Raw genomic sequence first — 20,357 nt, 5'->3', positions numbered from 1 at the left:
GGGAGTTGAAATATTGGGCCACAGGACTGTGTGGTTGATTGGTGCGGGTGTCCCGGAGATGTTCCCTAAAGCGCTCTGCTAGAAGGTGTCCAGTCTCCCCAAGGTAGAGGAGACTGCATCGGGAGCAACGGATACAATAAATGATATTGGTGGATGTGCAGGCAAAACTTTGATGGATGTGAAAGGCTCCTTTTGGGCCTTGGATGGAGGTGAGGGAGGAGGTGTGGGCGCAGTTTTTGCAATTCCTGCGGTCGCAGGGGAATGTGCCCGGATGGGAGGGTGGGCTGTAGGGGGGGGAGCGGGGCGTAGACCTGACCAGGTAGTCATGGAGGGAACAGTCTTAGCGAAAGGCAGAAAGGGGTGGGGAGGGAAATATATCCCTGATGGTGGGGTCTGTTTGGAGGTGGCGGAAATGTCGGCGGATGATTTGGTTTATGCGAAGGTTGGTAGGGTGGAAGGTGAGTACCAGGGGTGTTCTGTCCATGTTACAGTTGGAGGGGTGGGGTCTGAGGGCGGAGATGCGGGATGAAGGGCAGAGATGGAGGGCATCTTTAACCACGTGGGAAGGGAAATTGCGGTGTCTAAAGAAGGAGGCCATCTGGTGTGTTCTGTGGTGGAACTGGTCCTCCTGGGAGCAAATATGGTGGAGATGGAGGAATTGGGAATATGGGATGGCATTTATGCAGGAAGTGGGTTGGGAAGAGGGTTGGTGCAATCCAGGTAGTCGTGGGAATCGGTGGGTTTGTAAAAAATGTCAATGTCAAGTCAGTCATTATTAATGGAGATGGAGAGGTCCAGGAAGGGGAGGGAGGTGTCAGAGATGGTCCAGCTAAATTTAAGGTCAGGGTGGAATGTATTGGTGAAGTTGATGAATTGCTCAACCTCCTTGCGGGAGTATGAGGTGGCGCCAATGCAGTCATCAATGTTGCAGAGGATGAGGTGGGGAGTGGTGCCGGTGTAATTACGGAAGGTGGACTGTTCTACGTAGCCAACAAAGAGACAGGCATATCTGGGGCCTATGCGGGTGCTCATGGCTGCCCCTTTGGTCTGGAGGAAGTGGGAGGATTCACAGGAGAAATTGTTAAGGGTGAGGACCAATTCAGCCAAACGAATGAGAGTGTCGGTGGAAGGGTATTGTTGGGGACATCGGGAGAGGACGAAACGGAGGGCTTGGAGGCCCTGGTCATGGTGGATGGAGGTGTAGAGGGACTGGATATCCATGGTGAAGATGAGGCTTTGGGGGCTGGGGAAATGGAGGTCTTGGAGGAGGTGGAGGGCGTGGGTGGTGTCTCGAATGTATTTGGGGAGCTCCTGGACTAGGGGGGATAGGACAGTGTCGAGGTACGTAGAAATAAGTTCAGTGGGGCAGGAACATGCTGAGAAAATGGGTCGGACAGGGTGGTCAGGCTTGTGGATCTTGGGAAGGAGGTAGAACGGGCAGGACGGGGTTCCCCAACTCTGAGGTTGGAAGCTGCGGGTGGGAGATCTCCTAAGGTGATGGGGCTCTGTATGGTCTGGGAGATGATGGTTTGGTTATGGGGGGGTGGGGTCATGGTCGAGGGGGCAGTAGGAAGTGGTGTCCTCGAGTTGGCGTCTGGCTTCAATGGTGTAGAGGTCTGTGCGCCAGACTACCACTGCACCCCCTTTATCTGTTGGCTTGATGGGGAGGTCGGAATTGGAGCAGAGGGATTGGAGGGCTGTGCAATGTGAGGGTGAGAGTTTGGAATGGGGGAGGGGAGTAGACAGGTTGAGGCAGTTAATTTCCCGGCGGCAGTTGGAGATGAAAAGGTCGAGGGCGGGTAATAGGCCAGCAGGGGGTGTCCAGGTGGATGCAGTGCTTTGGAGGTGGGCAGGAGTCCTGATTGTGAAAGTAAGCTCGGGGGGCGGAGGTGGAGGAAGAAGTGTTTAACGTCACGGCGAGTATTAAATTCATTGATGTGTGGGCGGAGGGGGATGAAAGTGAGTTCTTTGCTGAGGACTGATCGTTCATCCTCAGTGAGGGGGCGGTCTGGTGTGATGGTGAAAACTCGGCGGGGCTGGGAGGTAGGATCTGGTGTGGGTGTGGAGCTGGGAGTGGGGGCGGAGCCAGTAACGAGAGTGGATGTGGTGGTGGGGGGAATGGGGATGGAGTCATGAGCAGGGGTTGTGTTCCTCTCAGGGTTCTGAGGGGCAGGGATGATGACAGTGGGATCTGTGGGGGGCTTGTCAGCAGAATGCAGGTGAGTGGCGTTGGTGAGGGAGGAAGTGGTAGCAAACACGGCAGTGGGGAGGGCGGAAGTCACTGAGCATGTGACATCAGCGATGATGTGAGGGGCAGAAGTGAAGTCACGTGTGGTGCATGCGGAGTTGTGATGGGCGGAAGTGGCTGTGGAAGCGGCCATGATGGGGGTGGAAGTGACATCTTCAATCAGCGTGTGGATGGTGGCTGCACCAGCCACATGGCTAATGGCGTCTGAGCGGTTCCAGAGGCCGGGGGAACCTACTGAAATGTTTGAGGAGTGCTGGTTATGAAGGACTCACTTTAATCCCATCCGCTCACGCATCAATGAATTTAATACTCGCCGTGACATCGAACACATCTTCTGCCGCCTCCGCCTCCGAGCTTACTTTCACAATCAGGACTCTTGCCCACCTCTGAGGACCCCTTCGCCCACCTCCAACACACTGCATCCACCTGGACACCTGGTGCTAGTCTATTACCCACCCTTGACCTCTTCATCTCCAACTGCCGTCGGGACATTAACCGCCTCAACCTGTCTACCCCCCTCCCCCACTCCAACCTCCCACCCTCACATTGCACAGCCCTCCAATTCCTCTGCTCCAATCCCGACCTCACTATCAAGCCAGCAGATAAAGGGGGTGCAGTGGTAGTCTGGCGCACAGACCTCTACACCGCTGATGCCAGACGCCAACTCAAGGACACTACTTCCTACCGCCCCCTCGACCATGACGCCACCCCCCATCACCAAACCATCATCTCCCAGACCATACAGAACCTCATCACCTTAGGAGATCTCCCATCCACAGCTTCCAACCTCATAGTCCGGGAACCCCGCACTGCCCAGTTCTACCTCCTTCGCAAGATCCACAAGCCTGACCACCCTGGCCGACCCATTGTCTCTGCATGCTCCTGCCCCACTGAACTCATTTCTAGCTACCTCGACATTGTCCTATCCCCCATAGTCCAGGAACTCCCCAAATACATTTGAGACACCACCCACCCCCTCCACCTCCTCCTAGACTTCCATTTCCCCGGTCCCAAACGCCTCATCTTCACCATGGATATCCAATCCCATTACAACTCCATCCTCCATGACCAGGGCCTCCAAGCCCTTCGTTTCTTCCTCTCCCGATGTCCCCAACAGTACCCTTCCACCGACACTCTTATTCGTTTGGCCGAACTGGTCCTCACTCTTAACAATTTCTCCTTTGAATCCTCCCACTTCCTCCAGACCAAAGGGGTGGCCATGGGCACCCGCATGGGCCCCAGCTATGCCTGTCTCTTTGTTGGCTATGTAGAACAGTTCATCTTCCATAATTACATTGGCACCACTCCCCACCTCTTCCTCCACTACCTTGTTGACTGCATTGGCACTACCTCATGCTCCCGCGAGGAGGTTGAGCAATTCATCAACTTCACCAACACATTCCACTCTGACCTTAAATTTACCTGGACCATTTCTGACACCTCCCTCCCTTTCCTGGACCTCACCATCTCTATTAATGACGATCGACTTGACACCAACAATTTTTACAAACCCACTGATTCCCACAGCTACCTGGATTACACCTTTTCCCACCCTACCACGTGAAAAGATGCCATCCCGTATTCCCAATTCCTCCACCTCTGCTGTATCTGCTCCCAGGAGGACCAGTTCCACCACAGAACACACCAGGTGGCCTTCTTCTTTAGAGATCGCAATTTTTCTTCCCACGTGGTTAAAACTGCCCTCCAACGCATCTCGCCCACATACCGCATCTCCGCCCTCAGACCCCACCCCTCCAACCGTAACAAGGACAGAACGCCCCTGGTGCTCACCTTCCACCCTAGAAACCTTCACATAAACCAAATCATCCGCTGACATTTCTGCCACCTCCAAACAGACCCCACCACCAGGGATATATTTCCCCCCCCACCCCTTTCTGCCTTTCCCTCCATGACTACTTGGACAGGTCTACGCCCCCACCGCCCCCCCCCCCACCCCCACAGCCCACCCTCCCATCCTGGCACCTTCCCCTGCCACCGCCGGAATTGCAAAACCTGTGACCATACCTCCTTCCTCACCTCCATCCAAGGCCCTACAGGAGCCTTCCACAGTTTTACCTGCGCATCCACCAATATCATTTATTCTATCCGTTGCTCCCGATGCTGTCTCCTCTATATCGGGGAGACTGGACGCCTCCTAGCAGAGCGCTTTAGGGAACATCTCTGGGACACCCGCACCAATCAACCACACCACCCTGTGGCCCAACATTTCAACTCCCCCTCCCACTCTGGGCCTTCTTCACCACTGCTCCCTCACCACCCGATGCCTGGAGGAAGAACACCTCATCTTCCACCTCGGAACACTTCAACCCGAAGGCATCAATGTGGACTTCAACAGTTTCCTCATTTCCCCTTCCCCCACCTCACCCCAGTTCCAAACTTCCAGCTCAGCACTGTCCCCATGACTTGTCCTACCTGCCTATTTTCTTTTCCACCTATCCACTCCACCCTCCTCCCTGACCTATCACCCTCATCGCCTCCCCCACTCACCTGTTGTACTCTATGGTACGTTCTCTCCACCCCCACCCTCCTCTCACTTATCTCTCCACCCTTCAGGCACTCTGCCTGTAATCCTGATGAAGGGCTTTTGAATGAAACATCAGTTTTACTGCTCTTCGGATGCTGCCTGAACTGCTAAGCTTTTCTAGCACCACTCTAACCTAAAATGTACCTGACTAGTGTAGGGATACTCAGTCAGGTTCAATTAAATTAAACTACACTAGAAGATTATTTTTGTCTGTCTATTTAATGTAGCACAATAAGGTAAGGCATTCAACTGTCTTTAAGAAGTCCCACTAGTTAACCAGATTGAGTTTTTGGGTGGATCTTGAAATGGACTGACAGATTCCCAAAGACACTGGCAAAAGTTTTATTCAACATTTAAAAACCGCTCACCACCACCTTTCCCCACATCCATTCCGGAACACTGTATTTTCCAATTCTGCTCTCTTGCGTACATCATGTTCAATTTTCTGTGAACATTGATGACCATGCATTCAGCTGTATATGCCTCAAGTTCTGGAATTGCCTTCCTTAATGTTACTACATCTTTCTCTTCCTTTAAGGCCTATCTCTGTGGCCTTAGTCACATTTTTGGTCATCTGTCCAAGTATCTCCTTGGTTCATTGTCTTTTTATGTCTAATTAAACTGCTATGAAATTCTTTAGGCCATTCCTTAGAACTTGTACATGATATTAATATGGCCTCAATTGAGGTATTGCATCTAGTTCTGATCACTGAAGATGTGAAGACATTGGACAGTGTTCAGAAAAGATTCATGAGAACTACTGCAGAAATCAAGCACTTCACATATCAATATGAATTAGAGAAGTTGGGGTTGTTTTAATCAGAACATAGAACCCCAAGTGGAGATTTGACAGGTTTTTAAATCATGAGGCACCTGGACAGACTAGATAAAGAGAAACACTTTCCATTTATACAAAGATTGAGAATGAGAGGACACAGTTTCAAAGTAATTAGCTAAAGAAGCAAAAATGAAATGAGGAGAAACCTTTCCACTACCTGACAGTTTTGTTCAACTGGGTATTCAAAAGGAAATTGGACTGTTAACTGAAAAGGAAGAATGTGCAAGGTTACAGGTTGAATGTAGGAAAATGATACTCGGGTGAACTGCTAATGTGGGGAGCTGGTGCAGACTCACTCACCAAAAGGCATCTTTCAGTGTTGTAACAATTCTGTGATTCTACTTTAAATTATTTTATATAACTATTCTAAATTAAAGTCATATGCCAGTAATAATCATTTTTACACAACAATTGGCAGACAGTGCATTACAAACACTCCATTCAGGGATAACAGGCATTGAAGCAGCGTGACACATTCACAATAAACAAGACTTAAATCACTTTGAAACCTCAATAATTTTAAAAGGGATCTGTTAAACCATTCAAGAAAAATCAACTTATGATCCTCAGTCAGTCCCCAAAATTGCTTTTCCTTCATTCTTTTATTAATAGATTCATGATCTAACCACAAGATTTCCATCTATCTCTGATTGGTGACCTGTTCAAAATGCATGAACAGCTTGCTAACAACATGGAAATAAGGATTGCTGGCTAATAATTTGTTGGCTATTGAATGGATTTCATGAAAGCGTTTGTCAAATCCCCATGGAATTAGACATCTGAAAATTGTCTGCACTAAATTTAAAACTAAATTTGATTTCTTAACCCCACAAAGTCCTATTACCATAGTCTTATCTATCATAAGTATTTTAAAATTTTAGTTTCTTCTTTATACATGGTTTGAACAGAATGATTTAGCCCAAAATAAGAAATCAACTGACTATTGAGGAGAAAAAATATTTCCTTTGATTAGCAAGTAGACATCTCACAAGTAAACTGCTCCATTCACTTCTTCGTGAAATTTAGGATATGTGAAGTTCTATGGAGTGGTCCTATAATCAGGATTATTGTTTAAAAAGAGATTAGAAATTATACTTACAAATGTGCTAGCTAAATTATCTTCAAGTGGAATTACTACCACATTAGTTATTCCTGGGAAATACTACCTGAAGTGTCCTTCATTGGCTCAGTGAGAGATATATGAGCTTGAAGTCAGCCTCAAAATAAAAAGGAAAATAGCAACTGATCTCTCTGCCTAAGGTGATTACTTAAGAACATAATTTACTTTTTAATCTTCTCTTCAGCCCAAATGGCCACTTACATTTCCTCCTGGATCTTGAATGGTACTGTGAGATTACATTTCCTCAGTGGGTCAAATGTGTTTATTATTTTGTTGCATATGTCGGTGCCTGCCCAAATATTTAAAGGATCCAATCTCCAGGGCTGGGATTAAAGAAAAGCAGAATTGGTCTATGGAAAATCCATTTAATTAACTTCTGGCATTGGAATGATTGCCAAAATTTAATATCTGAAATAAGATTCTAGATTCACTGGGTTAAAAACAAACACACGTGAGGAAGTGGTAGATGCTTCTTTTGAGAACTGATGTTTAAGACTAAAATCTAAATCACTTACAGCAATCTTCTGACATGTTTTCATTGTAAGTTGAAGTGAAAAGGTTTTCAAGTACACCTGCCAGGCCAGAAATATCATCTAGAATGATAACAGAAAGCTCTTCAATAACTTTAAGATACAAATATGCATTTGAAGTTGTTATAATAACATGTTTGTTTTCCCGGATTAAATACAAAATTATAAGGTATCAATTGATTACGCTGAGGTTAGCTAAGAATTTGGACAAGAAGACAGAAAAGGAAATTAGTTAAAATGAATTTAGAACATATTAGATTAGATTAGATTACTTACAGTGTGGAAACAGGCCCTTCGGCCCAACAAGTCCACACCGACCCGCCGAAGCGCAACCCACCCATACCCCTACATTTACCCCTTACCTAACACTACGGGCAATTTAGCATGGCCAATTCACCTGACCCGCACATCTTTGGACTGTGGGAGGAAACCGGAGCACCCGGAGGAAACCCACGCAGACACGGGGAGAACGTGCAAACTCCACACAGTCAGTCGCCTGAGTCGGGAATTGAACCCGGGTCTCAGGCGCTGTGAGGCAGCAGTGCTAACCACTGGGCCACCGTGCCGCCCAAAAAATTCAAAAAATAATCTTGCTAAAATACATTTATTCATAATATATATCTATATCATACATTTACAATAACTTAACAAGGAAGGTAAGAACAAACATATTAGTGTAATTGAAATTAAATTAAACACTAACAATGCCTGAGTTAATATACTAGGTGAATTTCAATGGTATTTCTCAACTTTGATTTTCTTAACCCTTTAGAATCATTGAAGATAGAAACATAAACATACAACAGGGCTAAGTTTAATGCGGCTTGGTCCTGGATGGGAGTTCAGCCTAGCAGTGCCGCATGCTTTTTAACTTGTCTAGTGGCTAATTAAGGGCTGCCTGATTGGAAACCTGCCAACCACTGAGGAGAATGATGGCAGCACAGCCAGGCAGAGCTGAAAGGCAGGGCAGCCGGAAAGGCCACACCATGAACCAAGCATTGGTCACAGCCACCCAGGTAATCCTTAAATCTGTTAATTTAAGGATTAAATCCTTTGAACTATTACAAAGATTCCTGGAAGCCTCCTATGTGTGGTGAACTTCCAAGGATGCATGTCTTTCTCATGCAAAACTGCTGAAGGAGGTGGTATTAGGAGTGTGTTTGAAACTGGGGAAGTTGGCTGGAAATTGGCATTGAAGATTTTTTAATTTTGAAGGCTTGCACAATTCAGGGAGGAAGGGAATCTCAATGTTGAATGCTGCCAATGGTACCAGTACCAGTTTTGAGGTTGTGGGTCTCTCCAAACTTGCCTCAGATTTTCCTCGTTTTACCCCACCACAGAACAAACATCAGCGAATACAGTTGCTAGTCAAAGGGACCATTAATAGCCTCTGAGGAGATAAAACCTCAGAAAGTGCCTTGTCACATCCTTGTTCTGTAGATAACACAGCACAAGTACACACAGTTCAATGAGTATGGCTGAGTGTCAGCTCCACAGGATCCACACAATAGTGAGTACATCACAGTCACAGGACCTGCAGTTAGAGACTGAGGCAGACAGAGCCCCTGGCTCTCTAAGGTGTGTTGGAAGTGAACTACAGACTAAGCCCTAGTCTGAAGACAAGTCTAGGAATTGTTCATCAGGTAGCAGAAGCTGAACTGACAGTGAGAGGTATGTGGAAATATGGTTGAGTTTTCAGACAGGAATCTGAATGAATTCATGAATAGAAAGAGTTTTGAGGGATACGGGCCAAATGCTGGCAAATAGGACTGGATCAGTTCAGGATTTCAGGCCAGCATGAACAAGTTGGACTGAAGGGTCTGTTTCCATGCTATACATCTCCTATAACTGTATGACTCATCTCATTTCTAAAAAGTCATTTCTTCATCCTAAGGCTGTGCCCTCAGGTCCTAGTTTCTCCTACAAATGGAAAACATCTTCTCCATGTCCAATCTATCCAGGCCTCTCAGAATACAGTAAGTTACAACAAGACACCCCCCCTCATCCTTCTAAACTCCATTGAGTACTTTCCTAGAGTCCTCAACTGCTCCTTAAATCACAAGTCCTTCATCCCTGGAATCACTGTTGTAAACTTCCTCTGGATCCCCTCCAATACCAGCATATGCTTTGTCAAATAAAGAGCCCAAAACTGCTCATAATATTCCAAATGTAGCCTGACCAGAACATTATACAACCTTATAAATGCTGGCCCAGTATCCATGGCCAAAAAAATCTATTGTGGAGAACTAAACCCAGAAGCACCCTGCTGATATACTGGGTGTGCATTTTGACCTGCATTTAATCATGTCTTTGTGCTCAGGTGTCCAGAGCATGATGAGAGGGGAATGAGGAGACTGGAGTCAAATGCAGGTCTTGATTTCTTAGGAAAGCAGAAGGACAAAATGGATCTCATAGTGATGGATAAACTGAAACCATTAGGAAGCAATTCAAAGTGATTCTCATGGGACAAATTCTCCTAATCCCTTTGCCATTAAGTCAAGTATGTCCAAATGTCACTGACTGAGCTCCTGCCATTGTGCAGGAGAGAGCCACTACATCAGTGCTGTCTTGGCCTCTGTTGATCAGAGGATGCCTGGCCAAAATCATACCAGATAAACTGGTATAAAGGTTAACAGCCTGACTCCAACATAACTGGTAGCAAGCCAATGTAGCCAAAAGAAATTTTAAAAGACAAATTAGTCAAACCTGGTGTCACATGAGTGATTTTCACATTTGTGAGTTAGGAAGCATGTTGATTAATTTTCAATTAAGTGTTTGTTCTTTTCTCATGATGTTTGGCTGCATTCATACATAGTTAATGTGTGATTCAGTAGGTTTGAGTTGGACTGGTGAAATGTTGGTCAGGGACTTTTTGTAAATGGAACAATCTGTTTGGCTAGATTTGATTACTCTACGATCCCTCGATTCAATGTGACCTGGGTGTTCATGAGAAGGAAATAAAAGTACAAGACAATAGTAGCCAAATGAACATATACATATAAACTAGATACAGGAGTTGGTTGCTCATTCTGCTGCGCCATTTAATAAGATCATGATTGATCTGATCATTCCATATTCCTGACCTTTCACTATTTTGCTTCTTAAGAATCCATCTATCTCTTAAAAATATTAAAAGACTCTACTTCCATAGTTTTTTGATTACGAGAGTTCCAAGGTATCTGTGCCCTCTGTGACATACTTTCTTCTCCTCTCGGTCTTAAATGAGCGACCCTTTACTTTGAAACAGTGTTCCTCATTCTGGATTCTCCTGCAAGAGGAAACATTCTTTCCACATGCCCTTCCCACAACAATTCACTACTCACTGGATACCAGTCCAAAGACAGGACAGAAAGACAGAAACAGGTAGTTTTACCTGCTACCGAGTCTCTCGATGTAGGTGCTCAATACATTGTCATACCATTTGGCAGCAGGTTATGGCCAAACAAGAAGCCTCTTGGGGTGAGGTTTGTGCACAGGTCTACCAATACCAGCTATAATTGGGGGAACAAAGTGTCCACATGATTTTGAGGGCTGCTGGCACCAATGGCCCTCTCAGATGATCCCTTTAAATCCCTTAAGGTGTAACTGCCAAAGAATTGTCCAGCAACTGCTAATTCCATAGAATCCCTACAGTGTGGAAACAGGCCATTTGGCCCAATGAGTCCACACCAACACACTGAAAAGCATGCCAGGGAGGAACCACCTTCAGAGTGTAGTGCTGGAAAAGTACAGCCAGTCAGGCAGCATCTGAGGAGCAGGACAATCAATTTTTTGGACCAAAGTCCTTCATCAATCTCACCTTCCATCAAAAAATGAAGTACTCACTTTCACCACCTTCAGAGAGGGTCAATAGTGCAGAGCGACTAGGGAGTATGCATTCTACATGACTATGCACTAGACCTTTTAGGGGCACATGACCTACGTTGCTCCCCTTTAAAAGCCCTCTGCAGCCGCCTCCCTCAAAGGTCAAGTTACTTGCCTCACCCACTCCAAGTATGGTCATTGTGCATTTTCAATTTCCAGCACAACAGAAGGTGACAACTAGCACTCCTCCTCCCGTGGCCCATGGCCTCAGTCTGACCATATCAATGAGTCGTTATATGTCCCCCTCCGAGTAGTCCATCCTGTCAACTCAATAGGATTCACACTTCTACAAGTTCCCTATTTAACACTTCTACATCTGTTTGTGCCTATCTATCCCTCTTGCCCAGCACCATGTATATAGAATCATGGAGCTGTACAGCACAGAAACAGACCCTTCAGTCCAACATATCCATGCTGACCAGGTATCCTCAATTAATCTAGTTCTATTTGCCAGCAATTGACCCATATCCCTCCAAATCCTTCCTGTTCATACAGCTATCCAAATGCCTTTTAAATGATGTAATTGTCCCAACCTCCACCACTTCCTCTGCAGCTCATTCCATACACGCACCATCCTCTGCATGAAAAGTTGCCCGTTAGGTCCCTTTACATCTTTCCCCTCTCACCCTAAACCTACGCCTGCAATGAACATATCTGGTATTGTCATTTGTGGGCCCGCCTTGAAGTCAGGGTACAACTGACTATTGATGACACACACTCTCTCTCTCACTAAACCTTTCCCAGCCATGTCTTACAATTGACCCCCATCAAAATCCAGTTACCTCTCCACCCATGTTCAAATTGTATTGCACCTGTGCCCAGAGCCTGCAGCCCCCAGTCTCAAATTGTCAAACTCAGTGACAGGGCTTCAGTCTCTATTTCTTACCCTACCCCATCAATTCTTTTTATCCTTTTCTCTCCATAGTTTCTGAAACTGCAACCCAAGGAACTAACTGTTGCCTGCAACATTGACTGAACATCTGTTGGCAAAATGTGCCCAAAACATTGAATGAGACCTGTACACCTTCCTGACCACATTCTTCCTCCTCCTGGACTGGCCACTATGCACCAAATGGACTGACATGGCTCCCTCCCTGTATTGCAGAGCATTGACCCCTAACAGAAAACACCCTAACTTGATGACTCATGTGGTCAATCCCCAGACTAGCATGAGAGGTTGCCCTCGACTTACTGTGCTGGGATTTCCTGACTGAGGAGTACTTCCAAGAACCTAACTGATAACCAATCCCCGAAGAGTTGGAGACCTGGCAGTCTGCTTGCTGCACAAGCATTGTGTTCACTGCATCCGCTGCTGGTACATGGATGAAGCAAAGTACCATTTAGCAGGAAAAGCACCCCCTAGATGGAGGACTACTGAGCCGTAAATCACACAAGATACTGCACATTAGGTAACTAAACAACAGCCCATGGTGTCAGGGTACTATACCACTTTGGTAAGAGGATTGGCTAATTAATTGAAGACAGAGTTGAGAGAAATTATTCATTTTTAGGACGGTAAGGTGAGATATCAAGGGCACATTCAATCAAGGAGCCCAGCAAAACTGATTGATAAATATCAGGGGACAAACTGTCAGCTGGTTGGAGTCATACCTGGCACATGGGAAGATGGCTGTGGTTGTTGGAAGTTAGCTATCTCAGCTCCAGGACATTGTTGCAGGAGTTCCGCTGGTAGTGTCCTAGGTGTAACTATCTTCATCTGTTTCATCAATGACCTTCCCTCCATCATAAGGTCAGAAGTGGGAATATTCACCAATTATTGCATAATGTTCAGCATTATTTGCATTCATCAGATACTGAAGCAGCCCACGTTCAAATGCAAAAAGATCTGTCCAATATCTAGGCTTGGGCTGACAAATGGCAAATAACATTCATGTCACACAAATGCCAGGCAATGGCAATTTCCAATAGAGACATTCAAACCACTGCCCCTTGCCATTCAATGGTGTTGCCATCACTGAATCCCCACCATCAACATCCTGTGGGTTATCATTGACCAGAAACCGGACTGGCTTAGCTGCATAAGTACAGCGGCTACAGGAGCAGGTCAGAACCTAGGAATACTATGGCGAATAACTCATGTCCTGACTCCCCAAAGCCTGTCCACTATCTATTAGGCACACATCGAGTGTGATGACACCATCCAGGAAAACGCAGCCCACTTGATTGACACCACTTCCACAAACACCAACTCCCTCCACCACTGATGCTCAGTAAGAGCATTGTGTACTACCTAAAAGATGAAATGCAGAAATTCAAAGATCCTCATATACCATCTTCCAAATACACAACCACTTCCAAATAGAAGAATAAGGGCAGCAAAGAAACAGGAACACTACCACCTTCAAGTTCCCCTCCAAGCCATTCACCATCCTTATGTGAACATACATTGCCATATCTTCACTGTTGCTGGGTCAAAATCCTGGAATTCCATCCCTAATAACATTATGCGTCTACCTACTGCAGCAGTTCAAGACAGAAGTTCTCCATAAGCTTCTCAAGGGCAACTAGGAGTGGGCCATAAATGCTGGTCCAGCCGGCAATGCTCATGTCCCATTAGAGAATAAAAAGAACCCTGTAGCCTGTTATTGAATTTGAAAGTAAAAAAAATCCGGAATAAAAAAATAAGATTGTCTGTTTGCAAATATGCAACCATTGTCATAAAAACTCATCTGGTTCACTAATGCCCTTTAGTGAAGCAAGGTGAATGGTAGGTATTATGAAATTGGTTGGGGAATTGTTGGCTGTCTGGGATGGTCAAGCGGGTCGTCAGGGATTGGCTTTAGTGGGGACTTGGGGCTCAATTTCATTATTAGCCAAGAATTAGAGTAGGTTTATCTTTCTCTAACCTGCCCTGCCTGATCAGTATGGCAAGTAAGACCAAATTTTCGAAAATCTCCAACTCTATAAGTCAAGGTTCAGGAACTTTTATTTGGAAAGCTTCAGATGCCAGATAATTGCCAATTGAAAATTTCAATTTCCTGGGCAAGTCCTGTGGAGTCAACTGTATTGTGAGTTCCATATGGTCCTGACAAGAACTTCTAGTTTATTTTTCTGCAATGACTGTCTTCCTAATGGAAGATCTAAGCCATTATCCTTTATAGGTATTAATTCACAGTGAATCCGTGATGATTCAACATGAAAGCAAATGCAGGCAAGTGGGAGTAGTTCAAATTGGGTAACCAGGTTAGCATGGTCAGGTTGGGCCAAATGGTCTGTTTCCATGCTGCAAGTCGCTATGACTCTACCATTTCTTAACGGAATCCATTCCGAGACCCAGTAGACACTAATTCTTCAACAGCATGTATAATCAAAATCTGGAGATAATGGTTTAGATTTTAAAACTGTTTAATTTAATTCTAAATCATTGTTGTAAAAGCATGCATGGACAGAATTATATTCAGAATTCATTGTGAAAAGGTATGTTTTGAACAACAAAGGGGGCTATCAGTTAAAGACAGTTAAACTGACTTCAAAATTTTCTGCTTTGATCAAATTTATGGGGGAAGGGGTGGCAAGTGGATAAATAAGAAATTGTACTATATTCATCCTGTGCAGAGTAAATACACCATTTTGTAGGATCTTGCAATTTTGCAACAACTTCCACTAAATAAGCAGTTAACCAAAAAAAATGTAACATGTCACATTATTGTAATTGTTCCTCAAAGCTTTTTCTCAAACTGGAATTAAATGCAATGTAAATAACAGGCTTGATGTACTATTCCATTTTAGATGATCAAAAGTACATTACCACAATCTTCCTCGTCAGCTCCATTTTCACAGTCTTTAACTTTATTGCAATGTGATGACTGTGGTATACAGACTGAGAGATTGCCACATGGAAAAAATCCAACTGGACAATCAGGATTGTGAAGGATTGTTTCTGGCATTGCAAATTCTAAAGAGAAAGAAAAGAGAATAATTCACTGAAATTGTTTCACTTAAAGACCTGCTCTGTGAAAGACAGCTCACTGTCAAGAGTAAATAGTAAATTATTGAAATATGTAAAGGATCTCAGTGAAGTAATAATGCAATCAGGATGTACAAAATGCAAAGATCACAAACTGTTACAAAAAGGAACAACCTGTTTGATAAGTGTCATCACTGAAAATGATTTTATCTACACATTAAAGAGCAAAATGATTTAAATGTTTTCCTTTTCAAATTTTATTTTATTTTCTTCACTTGCAAGCACTGGCTATTGCTGATATTCTTGTATAAGCCATGGTAGCAAGTATGAGGCTATTTATTCATTGTTGACATCGCAGACCAGCCAGATTCTATCATCATAAATGTCAGCACATGTAAATGACCTATTAAGTGAAGTTATAGAATAGCAGCTATCAGCAGGAGGCTGGTCTGTTTGTCTCCTTTTCTCCCTGGCCTGAGGATATCCTTGTATTGGTCCAGTTAAATCACAGAATGATTTGAGTACTGAAGGAAACCATTTCACCAATTACGTCCATGACCACTCTCTGCAAGAACAACTCAGTCCCACTCTGTCGTCTTTTCCTGTGGCTCTAATTGTATTTATTCTCTTTCTCTCTTCAGATAATTTTCACATTCTCTTTTGAAGGTTGTAGCATTTTCACCAGATGTCTATTGCTGATGTTTTGTGGTTTTTGCCATCTTTGTCCATATATAGTACTGGGTGATACAACAAAGAACTGCAGATGCTGGAGATCTGAAACAATGTACAGAAACTGGTGGTGGAAAATTAGAGGGGAGAAAGCAGAGGTAATGTTTCAAGCCTGGTGATTCTTCACCAGAACTGGTTGAGTTTTGCCAACAATGTCTGTTTCTGGATAAGGTTGCTCTCACCAATTCTCCTTTAGGAACAGGCCCTTCAGCCAACGATGCCTGCACATGGTCCATATCTCTCTATTCCCTGCTCATTCATTGTCTGTCTAAATGCCTCTTAAACATTCTACCTCCTCTCCCGGCAGAACATCCTAGGCTATACAGTGTGGCACTGAAAAGCGCAACAGGCCAGGCAGCATCTGAGAAGCAGGAGAGTTGACGTTTCGAGCATTTGCCCTTTTGCTTGAAATATTGACTCTCCTGCTGCCTGACCTGCTGTGCTTTTCCAGCACCACAGTTTTGACTCTGATCTCCAGCATTTGCAGTCCTCACTTTCTCCTAGAAAATTCTACGCACCTATAACATAAATATTACTCATTCAGAACTATTACCTTGTAAAGGCCTCATTTAAAATTGCCTCCACCAAACTCAAAGGCAGTGCATTCCTTGTTGTAAAAATAGCTGCATGAAAAGGTTTCTGCTCATGTCACATGCTTCTTTCACCAATCACCATAAATCAGTCTGCTTGATCCTTCAAGATTTTGAACAGTTTTGTCAAATCTCCACTTAATCTTCTTTTCTCCAACAACAGGCCCAGCTTCTCTAATCTATCCACATTTCTGAAGTTCTTCACCTCTGAAATCATTCTTATGAATTATTTCTGCAACTTCTCCAGTGTCTATACATACTTAATAATGCCTATCTTTTCTAAGACTTGGCGATGCTGCTATTGGACTGGGGTGGACAAAGTTAAAAATCACACAACACCAGGTTATAGTCCAACATGTTTATTTGGAAGCACTAGCTTTTGGAGCACCACTTCATCAGGCAGTTGTTGCCCACCTGATGAAGGAGCAGCGCTCCAAAAGCTAGTGCTTCCAAATAAACCTGTTGGACTATAACCTGGTGTTGTGTGATTTCTAACTTTATCTTTTCTAAAATTGGGTGTCTGGAACTAGGAAGAGTATTCCAGCAAAGGCCAAACCAATATTTTATTGGTGCTTTCTTGCTTTATGCTCTACTGATGCTAATGATGTTATTTAATCTTGGTTGAAGATAATTGGAAAGACAATTCCAGACCTTAACATGGAAAGTTTTACCATTGATGTTTTGCAATAATCTTAGTAACAATTTCGAACTAGTTATTGTAATTTTTACTTAATCGCTATCATGAAATAAATTACTCTTGTGAAGGCAAGAACCTCTTATTAAAGATTTACATGTGGTTATTGCTCAGTTACTATAAACCAAATATGCCTTTGAGACCCAATAAAGATGGATATTGGTGACATCTTTCTACCCACAAATACCACATGATGATCAGCATTATTACCAGAATCTGCGATGGTGAAATACAATCTATTGGACTCAGTGATGCTTCCAGAAGTCCGAGTGAGTTTATAGCTTTAAAGACTTGACCACTATAAGAACTACTCAAGCAGACAGAGGGTAGATGCAAACAGCAGGAATTTGTGGAAAAAATCAACAAAGGAGAAACAGTGCTACAGGCTAAAGCCTTTGCTTTAGACCTGGTAAGAAGAAACTCAGCAGAAGCACTGTTGGCAAGAATGGGGTTAAAGATAAATCATGCTTGACAGTTACAGGTTCTAATGGCAATTGAGGATCTCTCAGAGCATTCCCAGTCAGAGGGTCAGTATAAGAAATGTTACAATCCTAGCTGATGTTATTAATAGACAAGTCAGATATCAGATTGAAATTTAGTTTGATCGCATTTTTTTGTCTAATGAGGTAGATATCCAAGGGAGCAATTCTGCAGTTTTAGTTTCAGTAATTAAGTAGAAGCTTCTAACAGAAAAGAAAACATAATAAAATAAATTTAACAATGTTATATTCATACAACACAATTTGAAAGATTTCCAAACACAGAAGAAAACAAAATATTCCATCTTCGTCAACAGCATCCATTTATGGTACTCAAATACTAAAAAGAATTCCCTTCTCTATCACATCTGTCGGTTTCACTTAATTGTTACTTTCAGTTCTACGTCTTGAGAGTCTGATAGCCTCTTCCTTTAATATTCAAACATCTGAGTTTAAACCTTCAAAACTTTGAATAATTCATTCAGGGTTCTAACTAAGCACTTCTGGTCTGGAACTTCCAAAACTAATATCCCAACATTGAGATAATGTATTTCTAACTTTCCTGCATGAACTTCTCACTTCAGGAGAGCAGTGTTCTTACATCCAACAACAACCAGGACTTTGGTGAACTGAAATCAAAAGTATTCAACTTTTGGATGTTTCACTTAAGGAGTAACTAAATCAAACCTGATCCTTCGAAATAAAATCCTCTTCAATGCTTTTTCTATCTGCTCTTTAAACTCTCTCAATGCAAACAAACTCCCATTAGTACCTCAGGATCTCTCTTTTTCATCCTAGTTTTAAAATAAAATTATGGGTACAGAAATATTGACAAGTTAGTCATCAAACATTTTCACACACTGATACCAAAACCCATATGCTACCAGTTTACAATCCAGCAGAAGCAGATGGGGTATAACAGAAAGAGAGAAAATTTTTGAGACTGAAATAAGAGTGGGAGATTAATAATTTAAATGACAGATCTGATGCCAAGAATTTATTAAGGTTGCAGGCATAATATTTCATTTGAAAAGTTTTGGAAAAGAACAAATATTATTTATTAGGCCATGAAAAGTGCAAAATTATCTATTTGCCTGTGAGAAGGCATTGTTGCTATTTACAGACATTAAAGTCATCAAGGGAAAGCAATCCTAGTTGGGGAAAGTGTCAGCATAGTGGTAATGTCACTAGATTAATAAATCAGAACCCTAGGCTAATGTTCTAGGAATTGGCTTTGAATCTCACAATAGTAGATGGCAAAATGAGTAAATATTCAACAGAACCGATAACTGATGATATAGTAAATCGTCAAAGCGTAAAAGAAAGCTCAGATACCTTTTGAAGAAGGTGTACAAGCTTTAACAATTCCATCTGCCACTGATCCGCCCCCTCTGACCAATCTGTTTATATCCTCCTATAACCTGAGATCTTCTTCCTCACAGTCAACTACCTGGCCAAACTTTGTGTCATCCGCACACTTGGAGGGATTCTCGCCTTAAGATCCAGCAATGTATCTCAAACATGCACCATTAACTGCCCCTAATTTGTCCTTCACATCTGGTTCTACCATATCTGACTATGCACATTACCTGGAACAACTAGCCACACACACACACACACACACACACACACACACACACACACTAGTCTTGGGGGCGAATTTGCATTTGCAGATTTGTATTTGAAGACACATTCTATTTTGCTCAAAAATCACACAATCTGGCAGTCAGTCAGTCCATGTGATATTTTAGAAACTCCTACTCTGGAAATAAAACCAGTCTGACTCCAGGTTGGGACACAGATAGACTCAAACCTTTAATGCGTTGTCTGAACTGAGAAGTAACCTTTTTACAAATGAAGCAATCGAAACCTGCATCCCCATTCTAAGTGATTAAAGACTTAACAGCCATCTAGTATTGTCTATTACATTGCATCAGTTGTATGATATTTTGATCTTTTATTAATAAATACTGTGTCCTATGATTCTGCCCTCCTAGCTATCTGACGAAGGAGCCGTGTTCTGAAAGCTTGTACTTTCTAATAAACCTGTTGGACTACAACCTGGTATTGTGAGATTTTCAACTTTATCCACCCCAGTCCAACTCTGGCATTTCCACATCATACAAATATATAAAAGAGAAACAAGGGAAGGCCACTCCACCCTTACAGTCTGCTCAGCCATTCTAAAAGATCATGGCTGATCTGATTTTAACCTCAACTCTACATTGCTGCAAATCCCTGATAATGTTTCATCCCCTTGGTAATCAAGAGTCTATCTCTGCCTTAAAAATATTTAAAGATTCTGCATCCATTGCCTGTTAAAGAGACGTGGTGAGCATCTAGCTAGACCAATTAGCTTGATCCATATCCCTGAATGCACAATGTCCTTGCTGTAGCATTCCAATGATAGTTGTCAGTGCAGCTCAATTTACAATGCTGAAGTGTAAATGTGTCCTGTAAGTGTGTTAGAGATGTGCTATCAAGTTTCTTAGAGGTTGGCACATGTTGGATGACAATGTCTGTGGATGTGGGGTGAGTATGGCCAGTGCCCATAGAGTGTGCCTTGCCTGGGAGACTAGTTGACACCCTTTAAAAAATACTTTGATGAAATGTCATAACTTTCAGCGCTAAAAATCATACAACACCAGGTTATAGTCTAACAGGTTTATTTAGAAGCACTAGCCTTCGGAGCGCTGCTCCTTCATTTGGTGGTTGTGCCATGGTTCTACTGTCCAATGGTGGACTAGAGTAGATTTAGTGTAGCTTTGGTGTTAAAGACTTGATGGGCCAAA

At 43.4% G+C, this 20,357-nt stretch overlaps 1 protein-coding gene across 1 annotated transcript in view; it reads right to left on the bottom strand.

Annotated features, from left to right (window-relative positions):
* rxfp2b (relaxin family peptide receptor 2b) overlaps positions 1 to 20,357 on the bottom strand; it is a 144,292-nt gene that overhangs the window by 106,136 nt on the left and 17,799 nt on the right. Inside the window, exons 2-3 of the mRNA XM_060826776.1 lie at positions 14,915 to 15,061; positions 7,267 to 7,344 (exon numbers count right to left, since the gene is read on the bottom strand). Of these exons, the coding sequence (XP_060682759.1) occupies positions 7,267 to 7,344; positions 14,915 to 15,061 (225 nt within the window). The remainder of the gene's footprint in view (positions 1 to 7,266; positions 7,345 to 14,914; positions 15,062 to 20,357) is intronic.

The sequence above is a fragment of the Hemiscyllium ocellatum genome, chromosome 6, assembly GCF_020745735.1.
Source record: "Hemiscyllium ocellatum isolate sHemOce1 chromosome 6, sHemOce1.pat.X.cur, whole genome shotgun sequence".
Classification (NCBI taxonomy): Eukaryota; Metazoa; Chordata; class Chondrichthyes; order Orectolobiformes; family Hemiscylliidae; genus Hemiscyllium; species Hemiscyllium ocellatum.
The sequence above is the reverse complement of the archived record's forward strand: the minus strand, read 5'-3'. Positions and strand labels throughout refer to the sequence as shown.